The sequence below is a fragment of the Eschrichtius robustus genome, chromosome 3 (genome assembly GCF_028021215.1).
Source record: "Eschrichtius robustus isolate mEscRob2 chromosome 3, mEscRob2.pri, whole genome shotgun sequence".
NCBI classification, from domain to species: domain Eukaryota; kingdom Metazoa; phylum Chordata; class Mammalia; order Artiodactyla; family Eschrichtiidae; genus Eschrichtius; species Eschrichtius robustus.
The window spans coordinates 117614221-117630954 of record NC_090826.1 but is presented as its reverse complement, the minus strand read 5'-3'; the positions used below and the strand labels follow the sequence as shown (position 1 = coordinate 117630954).

At 41.8% G+C, this 16734-nt stretch overlaps 1 protein-coding gene across 1 annotated transcript; it reads left to right on the top strand.

Moving 5' to 3' along the window:
- Positions 1 to 2369: 2369 nt before the first annotated feature.
- Positions 2370 to 16467, top strand: CD48 (CD48 molecule). Its single transcript, XM_068538314.1, has 4 exons — positions 2370 to 2523; positions 10804 to 11097; positions 13497 to 13754; positions 16239 to 16467. Exons 1-4 carry the CDS (start codon positions 2442 to 2444, stop codon positions 16316 to 16318), a joined length of 714 nt encoding a protein of 237 aa, XP_068394415.1. The 5' UTR covers positions 2370 to 2441; the 3' UTR covers positions 16319 to 16467.
- The last annotated feature ends 267 nt before the right edge of the window (positions 16468 to 16734 follow it).

The window sequence follows — 16734 nt, the reverse complement described above, 5'->3', positions numbered from 1 at the left end:
AAAACATAGGCAGAACACTCTATGACATACATCACAGCAAGTTCCTTTTTGACCCACCTGCTAGAGAAATGGAAATAAAAACAAAAATAAACAAATGGGACCTGAAACTTAAAAGCTTTTGCACAGCAAAGGAAACCATAAACAAGATGAAAAGACAACCCTCAGAATGGGAGAAAATATTTGCAAATGAAGTAACTGACAAAGGATTAATCTCCCAAATATGTAGACAGCTCATGCAGCTCAATATTAAAAAAACAAACAACCCAATCCAAAAATGGGCAGAAGACCTAAGTAGACAGTTCTGCAAAGAAGACATACAGATGGCCAGGAAGCACATGAAAAGCTGCTCAACATCACTAATTATTAGAGAAATGCAAATCAAAAGTACAATGAGGTACCACCTCACACCAGTTAGAATGGGCATCATCAGAAAATCTACAAATGCTGGAGAGAGTGTGGAGAAACGGGAACCCTCTTGAACTGTTGGTGGGAGTTTAAATTGATAGAGCCACTAGGGAGAACAGTACGGAAGTTCCTTAAAAAACTAAAAATAGAATTACCATATGACCCAGCAATCCCAGTACTGGGCATGTACCCTGAGAAAACCATAATTCAAAAAGACACATGCACCTCAATGTTCACTGCAGCACTATTTACAATAGCCAGGTCATGGAAGCAACCTAAATGCCCATCGACAGACGAATGGATAAAGAAGATGTGGTACATATATACAATGGAATATTACTCAGCCATAAAAAGGAACGAAATTCCGTCATTTGTAGAGACATGGATAGATCTAGAGACTGTCATACAGAGTGAAATAAGTCAGAAAGAGAAAAACAAATATTGTATATTAACACATATATGTGGAACCTGCAAAAATGGTACAGATGAAACGGTTTGCAGGGCAGAAATTGAGACACAGATGTAGAGAACAAACCTATGGACACCAAGGGGGGAAAGCGGTGGGGTGGTGGTGGTGGTTGTGTGATGAACTGGGAGATTAGGATTGACATATATACACTAATATGTATAAAATGGATAACTAATTCTAATAAGAACCTGCTGTATAAAAAAATAAGTAAAATAAAATTCAAAAATTAAAATTAAAAAAAAGATCAAGAGAAAAAACAAAAACAAAAAACAAAAGAAACCCACTGGGCAGCAGCCCTTTTGAAAAATCCTCAGAGGATTCAGTCTGAGCAAATCCCATGACCTTGACTTCCATCCTTTACCCTGTTCTGTCATTTGACTCTGCCTACTCCTCCTCAGCTTCTTTTTCATGGTTCACTTTAAAGTCTTCCTTAGTTAACTCCACTTCAACCTTGCTCATTCTACTCCTGTCTCATCTTATCTTCTAGTCCAAATGTTTACTGTAGTCCACGTTGGGGGAAGAGCTGAATGAAAACTGGGCTTGACTGGAGCTGAAGCATGACCTCAGGCAAGTCTGACCCTGAGTTTCAGTTCGGAAATTCAGGTAGTAATACCTGTCCTCGCCTCACAGGGCTCCAACATGATCAAGTGTCATATACAATTTCTGGTATTTAGCCGACTCCATTTCCCCATGCTGATCCTTTGGAGAGGGTAACTACTTCCAAGACAAGAGTTCAGAGATTGAGGAGAGCAGTGTTTTTATTTGTCATCTCAATGTTGAGAATCAGAAATGTCCCCAATTTGGAAATAGTTACTAATACGCTGTATCAGGGACTGTGGCTACCTTATGGGTCTCCAAATTGTCCTGGGTGGGCAAATAATTCATTTAGATACAAGAGGGATGGGCCTGAAATGTCTTAGACCACAAGCATGTGGAATCCATTCATTTGGGTCAAATAACCTTGCTTTTCTACTAATGTTCAGTGGATAGGCCAATGTAAAGGTTCATACAGTGAATTTATCATAAGGGTGGAAGAGCCTGGGGGTGAGAGACCAGTATTCAGACTGTGTAGATCTGATTTCCCACACTTTGTGCTCTCAACCTACCCACACATGATCTACTCCTCACATGATTTAAAGTTGGCTCAGGCCAGAAATCCCCTTGGGTGGGTACCTGCAAATTTTAGCCTCTGGATTAATCAGGGTGATTCCTAACTGGGAAACCAAAAGCAGATATTCTCTATCAGGGGTCTTTCGTCTTTTCTGAGCACTGACATCTCTGAAAACCAGTAGAAGCTATGGATCCTCTCACCAGAAAACAAAACTAACACACATTCAAACAAAATGGTTCGTTTCCGTTGTGCTCTCATTAAAAAAAAAAAACAACAAAAAACAATGGGGTTTCCTGTTTCTGGTGCCCAGGCCCCACCCACGAGTTGCTGAATGGAGAGAAGAATTCAGTGCTTTTTTTCTCTAATCTTAAGACACGAGTTCAAGAGAGTCCTCGGTCCCTTCCTAGCTTGGTTCTGGCCTGTCTCCAGAGTTCCTGGGAAGTTCTGGAGAGTAGCATGTGCTCCAGAAGGTGGGAACTGTCTCTGGCTCTGGAACTTCTACTGCTGCCTCATTTGTTCCTGGCAACCAGCGTACAAGGTACTTTCCACAAATTGTCTGCCTCTAATTGTGCACTGAAAGCCCTGTCAGACGGAAAAGGGAATATGGGGTGTGGCTCCACCTGGAAGTGGAGTAGGGGGTCCGGGCAGCAGTGGTAAGTTGGGGAGCCTTCCTTAGCCTGGAGAATCAGACTCCATCTCTTTCCCCAAGGGGCCGTGACAAAATTAGGACCTTGGTGAGATGGGGAAGTAGGCCCCTCATATTTAGTGCTGCGGTTTGTCCTCTGTAAAGTCTCCTTGCATTGTGAATAACAGGAAGCTACTCTGATAGCCGCCACATTTTATGCTCAGGTGTGTTGTGCTCCTTGAGGCATTCTTTGAGACCTTTGTCTTTGCAAGGAGTTGTGTCGTGAGCAAAGGTAAATGATGCTGTCATTGTCCCAGAGAGAGACAAAACTGTGGGAAAGGAAACTTGTCTAGGGTCTCTGAGTGAGAGTCTGAGCAGAGAACTCAGTATCAGAGGAACCTCCAAACATCTGATTAAGAGTTCAGGTTCGTTCTTCTGCCATGGGCTTGTTCTGGTCCCCTCGTGTGCTAATTTTCCTTTCCCTGTTACAGCTGCCCAGCCCTCCAGAACCTGTCTGAGAATTGAGAGCTAAGTTATTGTCTTTCTCACTATTCCCCCTAATAAATACTCAGGTCTTTTTCATTTGAGGGGCTTTAATGCTCACCACTATGGAAAAAAATGAGTAAAAGTGAATGTTCTTATGGGAAACAAATATAACATCATAGAATTATGACAGTATGTAACTTTTAGGGAGACGAGATAGCAATGCTTAAAGGAAACCCTGTTGGCCAATTATGCAAGGCCTCTCAGGGTGGTAATACATTGGATCTGGTTTATGACTGGTTTAGGAGAGGAAGAAATTTTTCTCTACCCTTCTAGGTTCTTCTGGCTGGTCTAAGAATTAAATTGACATGAGACATATTAGCAAGAGAAAATCAGAGTTTAATATTGCGTACATGGGAGAAACCCAGAAAACCTGAGTAACTTGCCATAATGGCTGAAGTCCTCACCTTAAATATCATCCTCAGCTAAAGACAAAAGAGGATGTTGAAGGTGACAGTTCTGGGAGGTTATCAGGAAGAGCACAGTAAACAAGGATAAGGTTGTTAGGCAGATTTAAGTTAGCGCCTTCTCCAGTGATAAGAGTTTCTAGAGATTTGGTCTCCCTCTCTGTCCTCTTCCGGTACAGAGAGGGAGACACCCTTACAAATGAAAATTTCCCTTACAAATATAAATGTTTCTTACAAAAGGGTAACTCCTACATGGTTTTCAGAATGTTTACCACGTCTTCTCTTTCTTTAGAAAATAACCAGCTTAAAACAATTAATATGCCAAAGAAACATATATTAGGGTGGCAAATTCTGCTCCCTTAGGCTGTATGAGCCTAGAGACATGATGTCTTCAGGGCACTCGTGGCTGTGCGGGCTCCATGGGACTGACTGTACTCATAGGACACTGATATGACCTTGGGAGTGGGGACTGGCATGAAGTATTCATCCAATTGTTGGGAAAGATAAAGATGCCAAGAGAACTGGAATATTTCAGGACTTTTCTAGACTTAGGTCAATGTGTCTAAATCTTTTTATGTCTAGATTATGCCTACAGATGGTCCTTTTATCCCCAATTTATGACCCCCTCACCCCATAACCACATTTCATCTAAATTTAACTTTGCTGTTTGCCTTGAAGGAGGTTCTGTCTCTCTTACCTCTAGGTCTATATAAATGCCTTTCCTTCTGCCTAAAATTTCCTTCACTCTCTTCTCTCCAGCTCCTCCCTTAGCATTCCATTTTCATGTGACTTCCTCCTGGAAACCTCAGGCTCCAGGTTATGGTTGGTGAACTGCTTGATTGTCTGTTTCCTTGAGCCCCATGAGGACAGGGACCTTGTCCAGTGCTAAACCTGGCACAGTGCCTAGAACATGGCATGGGCTCAATAAATAATTATTAATCCTATGAATGAATGACATCAAAGGACTTCCTTTCAGGTTATCTGTCCAGATCTTCCTAGGGGTATAGTAATTCTCTCCTCCCCAGTAAGGGATGCTCTTGTGACGAAATTTAAGAAGTAGTTTTAAATCTTCTCCTTAATCCCTCCTCAGACTTGAGTTTCTCAGCTCTCTGACCTCAGGGCCCCCTCATCACTAGTAGGCATCTTCCCTGTCTCCCTTCAGTACAACAGAGTGTGGTGGAAACAGCTTGAACTGGGAATCAGAAGACCTATGTTCTGTGTTCCATGCCATGGGACTTTCTATAAATTGTGAAAGCTTCCTGAGCCTCAATTTTCTCCACTCTGTTATGGGTATAACAATATGCTCACCATTTTTTCAAGGGGTTATTGTTAAGATCAAAAGAAATAAAGAATGTGAAATTGCTCTGTGATTGTGACCACATACAATTTGAGGTAGATAAGAGCTGAGAAGAACATAAGGAAACTCCAAAGCCCAACACGCTCTCCTGAGCCACAGACCTGAATTTCTAACTGCTTTTAAAACATCTCCAGACTCTCCAAACACATTTCCAAAATCTAACTCCCCATCTTTGTTCCAGCTATCTACTGCTGCATAACAAGCCACCACAACACTGGGACTTCCTCTCCTTCCATTTAGTCATTGCAATCTGGCCGATTAAACTCATTAGACTTCCCATCTCAGGAAATGGCACTCTCTCTGTTCATCTTGTCCCCCATGACACACATCTGGAATCTTGATATCTATTGACAAATTACTTCCTTGAAAGGTTTGTACAGGTTTGTTAAATAGTTGATCTCATTAGAGAGCTCCAGGTAACTCTATATCAATATCTTTAAGACTCATCTCTTTCAGTTCTTCAAAGTTTTACTAGAAATCACATGACTTGTTTTTAGAGTAATCAGAATTTCTCCTTTAAGACCTCTTTCTCCTTCCTGTGTAGACTCTTTTTGTATGAAATTACAACTTCCTTTGATCTGATTTTTCCCCCTGTTTTAGTTTTGCTTCTCTACAGACAAGAAACATGGTTAAGCACAGGAAAGATCTGCTTCATTTTCTGTTATAAACTACAGGTAAACACAGTTACTTTATCTTAAGCATCCACACACATAACCAACTACTTCTTCTTGATAGAATTAAATCAAAATAGTACTTTTCTTTAAGTAGTTTTCTACTTCTAAAACATGGAATTGTTAGGAAGGCAAATCAAGATTTTTTCAATTTACTTTAAAACTTGAAAAAATACATAAATATATTATATATAAGAAAAATATAAGTGAATCTATCTATCTGAATTTATTAGATAATCCTCTGTAACAGACTAAACCACCACCTTGATATCCTAAATTGTACTACAATGGCTGGGCATTAATTTTTGCAATCTATATCAGTAATATTAATGCATCTTTCTTCAACTTGTGATTGGATTAAAGAATGCTTCTAGAAGACTAGAATATTTTTTGTTCCCTTTTTTTATGGTTAATCAAGCATTCTTTCTACTGTTTCTATCTTTAGGTTCATGTTGCTTTTTAAGCCTACCCTTTCATTAGATATTTCATAACAAAACTCACATTTCTTTTATTAAATTAATTTTTATTTTATGTTGGAGTGTAGTTGATTTACAATATTGTGTTAGTTTCAGGTGTACAGCAAAGTGATTCATTTATACGTAAACATATATTCATTCTTTTTCAGATTCTTTTCCCCAAACTCACTTTTCCTTTGCTATTCTCAGGCATGAGTCTCAGCCCATGAGAGGTTTCTGGGTTTATATTTCAAGGTTTCCCTTAGCTGCTTTTTATTGATTTGTTGATACTGAAACCATGAATGCTCTACTCAACACTCTTTTATGTTGTTTCTTTTGAGAGTTTCTGGGCAGCTTCTCCATTGCTCCTCTGCTGTCTATGTCCTAATAGTCATCTTTTATTCATTTATTCAGGACCCAACCATAAGACAGGGCTGCTGCACTGTCCCAGTTTGGGCACATTATGATACTTAAGAAACACTGTTCATTGGTCATAAGTAATTAAATAGTAACTCCAATTTCTACTTGAAGTCTCTCAAAGGATGTTAAAGGGAATCCAATTTGTAAGCTATAGTAATACTTCTACCATATCCTCTCCTGTCCTCTTCAGTCTTCTCAAACCATCCCACTCATGTGCTGCCCAGAGATTCTCACTCTTTTGAGCCTTAATACTATAGCACCCCGATTTCCTAAACCAACCTGAGTGGCCCCTGTTTATCTTCTCTTTTCCTCTCTGCCTTTTCAGTCCAAACCAATCTTAAGAAGTAAGCAAAAAAAAAGCTACGTGGCAATAAAAATAAGAAAAATGTGACTAGTAGGAGGTCATGAGGAGATGACTGGGAATACTTATGTATGCATTTGTGTCCCTGCCATTCATTCATTCATTCATTCTTTCATTCTATACTAAACAACAAATGTGAGCCAAGTATTGTGGGGATTCAAAATTGAGTAAGACATGGTTTTTGCCTTTGAGAAGTTCACAATCTTAGTGACTATGTGTCTGTTATAGTTTCTCCCTCCCCCTCACACTTTAGTTTGAAGTTCTTTTGAGCATGTTGGGGATACCCTGGACAAACAAGATCTCATTGTTATAAAGCAGACTCCATTCTCACAAGGAGAAATGATGTGTATTATAACTGGGTCTGGATCATGACTTGAGTCTATATTCTCTGTATTCTTCATTCCTCATTGGGTTCATCTTCATTCCTCCTTCCCCAAGGAAGCTTCAGGTAAGTTCTCTGGTCTTACCATGTTGCTGGGGCCTCTTTCTTATCATCACATGTCCTAGCCAAAGACTTGGTTTTGTTTTTCTTTTGTGAATGCTGATGTCTTTTACTTTTAGACCTAGCCTACAAGTGAAAGCTTCTTCAGGAGCTGCTACAGTTTTTTGGATTTTTGGCCCCTACTTCAACATTCTTCACTCTTCCAGATTCACATATAGGCATTAATTCCTAAAAAATATATCATTAGCCTAGTCCTTATTTTACCAATGTTTTGGTACAATAAAGTAAGTTCAACAGGCAGTTGTTAAACATCTCAATACTTAATGCATAGTACTAGATGTTATGGATACAAAATTAACGTAGGTAATAATAATAAAACAATACATGACATTTATTGAATACTTACTAATCTTCCAAGTATTAGTCTAAGTACTTTATGTGTATTGATTATTTGTATTAATTTAATTGTATTCTAAGCATTTATTTGTGTAACTCTGGGTCAGGGTTCTTTAGAGAAAAAGAACCAATAGGATATATATAAATATATAGAAAGAGATTTATTATGAGGCCCATGCAGTTACGGAAGCATAACCCATATTATGTACTTCTTTGGAGAAGTCCCATGATCTGCCATCTGCAAGATGGAGGCCAGGAAAGCTACAGGTGTAGTTCCAGTACAAATCCACAGGCCTGAGAATACATAGACTCATGATTTGAGTCTATTTGCTCTGTGTCCTTCATTCTCAGTGGACTCATCTTCATTCAACGTTCCACAAAGAGGCTTCAGGGAGCCAATGGTCTAATTCCTAGTCCAAGTCCTAAGGTCCAAGGACCAGGAACACTGATGTCCAAGGGTAGGAGAAGATGGATATCCCAGCTCAAAGTAGAGAGAAAATTTGCCTTTTTTTCTGCCTTTTTGTCCTATTCTGGTCCTCAATAGATTGGATGATGTTCACACACATTGGTGAGGGTGATCTTCTTACTCAGTTTACTGATTCAAATGCTAATCTCTTCCAGAAAAACCCTTATAGATGATCCAGAAATAATGTTTTACCAGCTCTCTGGGCATCCTTTAACTCAGTAAACTTGACACATGAACTTCACCTTCACAAACTCTGTAAGATAAATACTAAAACAAAGGCAGAGAGGCTAGGTAAAATGCTCAAGGTTATACATCTAGTAAGTGGGCTAGGATTTAAATAGTCTAATTCTAGAGCCCATGATCTTTTTTTTTTCTTTTTGAATTTTATTTATTTATTTATTTATTTATTTTTGGCTGTATTGGGTCTTTGTTGCTGCACGCAGGCTTTCTCTAGTTGTGGCGAGCTGGGGATACTCTTTGTTGCAGTGTACAGTCTTCTCATTTCAGTGGCTTCTCTTGTTGTGGAGCACGGGCTCTAGGCACGTGGGCTTCAGCAGTTGTGGCATGCAGGCTCAGTAGTTGTGGCTCGTGGGCTCTAGAGCACAGGCTCAGTAGTTGTGGCACACGGGCTTAGTTGCTCCGCGGCATGTGGGATCTTCCTGGGCCAGGGCTGGAACCCGTGTCCCCTGCATTGGCAGGCAGATTCCTAACCACCGCACCACCAGGGAAGTCCCCAGAGCCCATGATCTTAACCATTATACTACAATGGAAAATGAGTTAAACTCATGAGATTCGTTTTTTGTCCGTATGAAGCATGTGGTCTGGTGATAAAGGCAAGTAATAGACATTAAATGGATCACTTTAATATGATATGAGTTCTAAGATATAGACATGCACAGGATATTGTAGCTTTCCTTCCTCCTTCCTTCACCACCTATGTGTAATGATTCAAAAAAAGCCATCCTGGTGGTTGGCTGTGACTTCTCACTGAGAATTAAAGTGGTTAATTGTGGGTTGTGCTATCTTCCTAAGCATATGTCTGAGGCTTGTTGGAGAGTCTACCAATGATGACCTAGGCCAGCAGTTCTCAACCAGAATGAAGGCAGGAAGATTTTTCCTCCCAGGGGACATTTGGCATTGTCTGGAGATATTTTTGATGGCCACAACTGGAATGATGCTACTGGCATCTAGTGGGCAGAGGTCAGGGAGGCTGCTAAATATCCTACAATGCACAAGGACAGCCCTTCACAACAAGGAATTCTCTGGTCCAAAAAGTCAATAATGCCAAGGTTGAAAAACACTGACCTAGGCTGTCTATTGTCACCACTTTTATTAATTCACATGGAAACAAGTAACAGAATGAGAACGAGTCTAGAATATGTGTCTAGTAATTTTAAAATCTTGAAGAGAAAGTATGCTCCTGAAGAGGCTGTATGGTCCAAGAGGCCAGAGACTCTGCATTGCTGATGTCAGAGCCTAGAACAGGACCTGGGACATAGTCATTGTTCAAATACTGTTGGTTGGACTGAACTGATTATGTCACAGAGATTATAAAATATGGAATGGATCAATCAGAAACAGTGTGGAAATAAATGTCTGTGTGTGTCTGTGAACGCACCAGGCATACATTAAATGCTCCATAACTGGTTGTTGAATGGATAGATGGATGGTTGGAAGGATTAGTGACTAGGAACTTGAAAGACCTGGGAACACAGGCATTTTGAATCTTTATTGAAAAGAATGTTTTTGGAAATGATAGACATATGGAAATTAAATAGGTATAGATACGATGTTAAACAATATGAAGTTTTGTGTGACAGTATATGAGGTAAGAGCGATATAGATCATATTTCTTCTTTCCTCTACCATTAGCTTTTTTCTACTGCTCTTTCTCAGCCTATACATTTACACTTAGTTTTCCTCCCTCCACAGAGAGTGTTAGCAGACCTCCCTTCATCTTATGTCTTCTGGCTATCACCTTTTCTTTCTCCTTGCATTCAAGAAACCAGGTTTTTTAGAACTGAGGCTTATACAATTTGGGGTGCCCTCATGAGAAAGAGAACAGAACTGTAAATACAAATAGGAAAAAAAAAAGAATGTAGTTAGAATGAGAAAAGAAAGCCCAGTGTATCACAAGGTTTTTTTAAAGCTGACAAATACAAAAATCACAAAAGCCAGAAAAATAGCACAATATTTTTATTAATAAAATGCTTTCACTCTCCTATAATACTTTGCCACTGACTAACTCTGGTTCCCTTTCATTTCAAACCTTGTTTCTCCTTTACTTCTTACCTACTGCTGGAGAACTAAATTGAACCACAAGGAACACAAACACAGAGAGGAGACGTGACTCGTCATCATTTTATTTGAAAATGTCCTGTTATGAGAGTAAGGGAGAGAGCCAGGTCTGGCTCAGTGTCCTTTTTCTTTCTCGTCTAGGGCAGAATTAGACGGATTATAAGCACATCTCCTGTCCTCATGCCCACTTCTCAAGCTCTAACTATCACTGAATTCCTGATCAGTGGTCAGGCCCTCTGATAAAGATCATACTCACTGCTCCCAAGCAAAAGTCTCTTCCTTCTTCTTTGTTCCACCAGCCCAGGCCAAAGCCTGGGCCACTGAGCAGCTCTGCCTTCTCTAAAATGGGTCTCACTCACTCTGACTCTCATTGGCAGATTATTCAAAATATGCCGTCTCCGGCAGCAACGTGAGTCTGTCAATCTCCAGTTTGCCGAGGAACTACAAATCACTCACCTGGTTTTATACTCCTGACCAGAAGATTGTAGAATGGGAATCCAGTCAGCCTAAATACTTCAATACTAAATTTAAGGACAGGGCCAGGCTTGATCTTCAAAGTGGCACACTGCACATCGATAACGTCCAGAAGGAGGACAGCAGCACTTACCTCCTGATGGTGCTGAAGGACACTGGGGATGAGGACGAATGGAAGATCTCACTGGTGGTGCTTGGTGAGTTCGGGGAAACAAGCAGCAAGTCCCCACTCTAGGGCCCTGGACGGACCACTGGGAGGGGACTCTCCCTGGGGGGGGGGGGCGTGGGGAAACCTCAGGATAGGCTTAATTCATTTCTCCTGGAGCCAGTTCCACTTGGAAGTGAGGCTGGGCCAGCCAGACTCGAAGTAGATTACTCTGGGACATTTAAAACCTCTTCTGACATTAAGGAGTCTAAGATTCGAAGATAAAGAAAACAGTAAGGATGGTTTCCTCTCTATTCTCTTCATGCTCTCCTGTGATCAACCCAAATCAGTTCTGAGCTCTTCTTAATAACATAACTGAACAAAGACTTCATCAAACATAAGGAAAAAGATAGAGAGATAAAGAATTGGGCAAGAGCTGTTCAAGAGTGTTTTTACCTCTCAGAATGGTTGGGACAAAAACTTCCACTCCTAGCGCCAGCCTAACCAGTATATGTGAAGTAAGGGCTTGAACATTATACCTGGAGTCAGACAGACCTGGGTTTAAAACCCTGGTCAGTAACTTAACTATCTGTGTGAACTTGGAGAAAGATCTTGCCATCTCTGCCCCATTAGGTAAGATTCTGTTGATGGCAAGTGATGGAGACCAATTTGATGTACCTTTAGCAAAAAAGGAGAATTTCTTTAAAAAAAGAAAACTAGGACTATTTAAAGCAATGCAAGGAGTTTAGTAGAGTCAAGAAGGGCTGAAGGGGAGGAAGAACGGTCTAAGAGGCTAAAATCCCCTGCTCACTCACTTCCTCCATGTCATATGGCCTGAAAATTCAAGACGTACTGGGAACAGGAAAGATTCAAAGGCTTTTACAGTGGTTTTTTAAAAAATCCCAAATTTATATCGTTTACCAAATTCTGTGGTAAATACTCCCACCACAGCCACCTCCAAACTGCTAACGGTTTCACAACCAACTTGCAACATTTCTGCATATCTTAAAATCCACAAACTGGCTTGGCTTTAGCACACTTGCCTAGGGATAAGACCCTGAGGATGCAATTAGCAGAAGAATCATCCTTCAGTCCAGCCCAGGAATTTCTGACAGCTCAAAGGGGGCCTCTTGGAGCCAGGCTGCCCTAGCTGGCTCTGTCCACAAAGTGCTCAGGGCCGTGCTGCTTACCATGGGAAATGAGGAAGGTATGCAAGACTTGAGGCCAGACCACAGGAAATGATGAAAAACAGTATGAAGATTGCTCATATAAAGTATGCAGGAGGAGTCCAGCAATCTGATAGGGTTTCATGGAGGAGATGGATCTAGAGTTCAGGAGGTCAGATGGCAGAGTCTCCATTGCCCCTCACAGACATACAACCCAGAGGCCAGCACTGATTGGGTCAATTCTCTGCCACATTTTAATCCTCTGACATCTGAGCTGCATTGATTCTGTAAGTGTTTTACCCTTGACCAGAAGGAAAAGACCCCAGAGGATTTCAAGTAAAGCAATCCTAGTCAAGGAAGGAGCAGATGATGGGATTACCTCTCAACCAATCTGGCTGCAGGATGACAGCAGTGATGATGCTGTGACCTCCAGCATGCATGTAACGCTTACACCCTGCAAAAGCACTTCCTCATGGACGATGACATTGTATCTTACTAACATTGTGCTGTGAAGCGGAGTCATCTTACATGCAAGAAGGAAGTTCAAGGGGTTAGTTATCTTGCCTAATGTCACTCTACCAGGGCCAAGTCCAGGACCCAGGCTGGTCTCACTGTAAAGCAAGTGTTATGTCTTTTCTATCGCATAACTGATTCATCCATCCATCCATCCATCCACCTATCCCTTTCATCAGATACTTATAGAATACCTGCTCTGTGGCTGGCACTGAGATACCAAAGTTAACTGATGCAGTGCTGTTCATCACTACTGATTTTTGCTGGGAATTCCATGAGGTTCTTCTCTGTAGTTCTGCCAGCGTCCAGGAAAGGTATAGGGTGGTACCTCTTACCCCAGGACTCTTGCTGAATCTGAGCCCAAGAACTCTTGAAGGACTGATAGGCCAAGGTGCCAAGTGTGGGCCATTGCTAGAGAAGGGGCCCTGAGCAGCTCAGACAGTTGGGATATCAAGTCCAACCCTGCTGATCTCTATGCTAAACCTTTGCTGTTCTTTCTGGCCCACAGACGGTCATAACCCCATTTTTGTTTCTGGGTGCATGGCTCCCCCTTCTGGATCCAGCTTAGCTTCACTCCAAGGAGTAGCTGTTTCAGTCGGAAGCCTCCAGAGGTCAAAGCTGCTCACTGGCTCCCTCTGCAGGGGCCTCTTCTCCATGACTGCTCCTGCAGCCCTCTGGGGCTCCCTTTGTACTTTGTTGGCTAAACCCTCCCAGCATAAATGCTTCATAAATGCATAAACCCGTTGTCTCATCTTAACGTATTCATTTTTAGACCCTGTACCAAAGCCTGTCATAGATGTCAAGAAGACACAGGAAGTGAACAAGTGTAACTTAACCCTGTCCTGTGTGACCCAGGACCAGCCTGTAAACTACACCTGGTATGCAGAGTCCCTTCCAAAAGAGTTCCAGAGCAGTGTGCTTGAAGTGACCCATGCACCACAAAACTACTCCAGGTCTTACACCTGCCAAGTCAGCAATCCTGTGAGCAGCCAAAATAGCACAGTCAACTTCACTTCACCCTGTGTACAGGGTAAGAGATACTGCCAGGGGAGCTGAGGTGGGCACAGGGTAACTAGTCTTCTCTTGAAGGAAGAAAAGCGTGGAGATCTTATTCAGCCTCCTGGCACAGAAATTAGTGGAGAATCCCAAAGGCGTCTGTGAGGCATGGAAGACTTGGGTTCTCTAAGGTTTCACTGCCTTGCTGAGAGGGTTCACCGCCTCTCAGCAAGCTCACCTCGGCTTTGTGGAGCTCAGTGTCCTCATCTGCAAAGGGCAGTTGGCACAGGGGCTCTGATTTCCCCTTCTCCTGCCGTGCTCTAACAGTGCATGGTCCTGGAATCTGAGGCCAGTGTCCTTGCAGAATAATCTGAGATTTCAGGGTGAGCAGGGAGAAAAAGGGCAAGTAGGGGAACAGTCCAGACACTGTTGGGCAGCAACACAGAGACATTTCTGGTAGGCAGCAAAGGAAAAAAGGGCCAAGTGGACGAGCATGAGCGAGAACAAGTGGTGAACAGGAGATCCTGATCCTAAGGTAGAGACTTTCTGTTTTTCCCCAGGTATATGCTCCTTGATGAAGTTGGAAAAGCAAACTCTGGGTTTCATGTTTTAGATTTCTCTGTCGCCTGGGAGGATCCACTCATTAGAGCATCACTCCTGGTTCTCTCTCAAGCCTACACAGGTCCCATAGTGGGGTAGCTATGAGCATAGGTTTTGGAGTCAGTTACACCTGGGATTAATCCTGGGACTGTCACTTACCAGCTAAACAAGTTACTTAGCTTCTCCAAGTCATGTCCTTCTTTTTTTATTTTTACATCTTTATTGGAGTATAATTGCTTTACAATGTTGTGTTAGTTTCTGCTGTATAACAAAGTGAATCACTGTATGTATACACATATCCCCATATCCCCTCCCTCCCACCCTCCCTCTCCCACCCCTCTAGGTCGTCACAAAGCACCGAGCTGATCTCCCTGTGCTATGCGGCTGCTTCCCACTAGGTATCTATTTTACATTTGGTAGTGTATATCTGTCAATGCTACTCTCTCACTTCATCCCAGCCTCCCCTTCCCCCACTGTGTCCTCAAGTCCATTCTCTATGTCTGCGTCTGTATTCCTGCCCTGCCAGTAGGTCCATCAGTACCATTTTTCTAGATTCCATATATATGCATTAGCATAGGGTATTTTTCTCTTTCTGACTTACTTCACTCTGTATGAAGTCATGTCCTTCTTAAATAAGACAAAATAATAGTTCTTATCCCATACTGTTATAAGGATTAAATGAGACAATACAGATAACTACCTAGCACAATATCTAACAAGTCCTCAGTGAATGGTAGTTAACTTAGGCCCAGTCTTTTTAATTCTAGAGACACTAGGGATTTGGGAACCACTTAATAAATTTGGATCACCATCTTCAGCATTCCAAGCCCTGTACTCTCCACACGCCTGAAATCATATCCCCAAGCCCTGGTGTACAAATCCCTCCAGAATAACTCATACCTGTGATGCCAACATTTACCTGAGATCCCTGTCATACCCAATCATCAGGGATCATGGCCCCTGGAGACATGGCTCTTTCATGGTCTTCCTGGACCCAGTCTACTCTGCCCACCTGTGCTGATTTCTTTACCTCTGCTCCCACACATGAGCTATGGAAGCTGTATGTTCAGTATTCTTCCCAACCTACTGGTCATGTCTCTTCTAGTCTTTCCTGATATGCCCTGCTTTTCTGCCACCATAGACCCAATATGACACTTTGGTGTCTGACCATAAGATCACCAGTTGGCTGGGTGGTTCTAACACTACCTTTATATCACCACCATATCCTGAGATCCAGAAAAAGGAAGAGAAACAATCCCTGTCCTTTATAGAATGAAGTGGCTGCTCATTCACAGAGAGGATGAAAGCAATAAAACATCTATTTTTTGAAGGGCTAAGCCCATCTTGTCACTTTTTAGCTATCCAAATTATCCTAGAAAAGTATCCCTAATTCTTCTTCCCTAATTTATCAGGATCCTCTCCTCCCTTCCCCTGCCTTCCCCTTCTGTATCTCTTTATTTCCCTTTCTTTTTTTTTCCTACCCCTTTTCTTCTTCCTAGTTGGTACTGATGGTTAGTAGTGTAGAGAAACACGGAAGGGAAGTAATACTTCCTTCCCTAAAGTTAGCGCATAGCATCATATTATCGACTGCACCTGAAGCTCTGCCCTACTTAATGGCTGCCCAGTGTAGGAGAGTGATTCTTTCCCAGGTCCATAGATGTGCCAAGGTAAGCTTCAAGTACAGGACTCAGCTAAGCCAGTGATATTTAAGGGATTTCTGTACTCTTTATACTTTACATCTGGGAGTTTGAGCTTTGCTCAATCTGGGAAAAGGATGTCCCAGGAACACTGCGTCTGGATTCAGGGAGGAAACAGTTCCCCTGCTCTATAAGCTCCCATGCTAATGTCAAGTACCCCTGCTCCTTCTCAACACATTAATCAAGACACCTAAATGTTTTGTGTTTTCTTGCTATTTCAGCCCTATCCTCTGGAGTAGCTTGGACTGCAACTTGGCTAGTGATCATGGTAACCACTGTTCTTGGTCTCCTATGGATCTGAGATAAGCTCTTCTAACTCAAGAGTGAAACTTCAAGAATGCAAGATCTTGCCCTCATCAGTAACCATACTATTAACCAGGACAGAAGTTCTGGCTATATAGGATGGGGGAAAGTACTGAGATGTCTACAAGGATTTTCAAATTAACTTTTTTAGACCACAGTAATATTTTATTTTATATCCTCTAGTTGTTTTTTAACATACATATACACATGCATTCTTCCCACCAAAAAATGGGCAAAACGTATTATGCAATGTTTTCTTGTTGGAATAAATATTTGATATGATTATCAAAGTGGATTCCTAAAGTTGCCCCAAATTTGTTGGACAATGCCTGCTCCACTAGCCTAGACAAACTGGAACATGGAGATACAAACGGGAACACCTGGGACCACTGCCTCCTGTGTGCCTACAGGGCT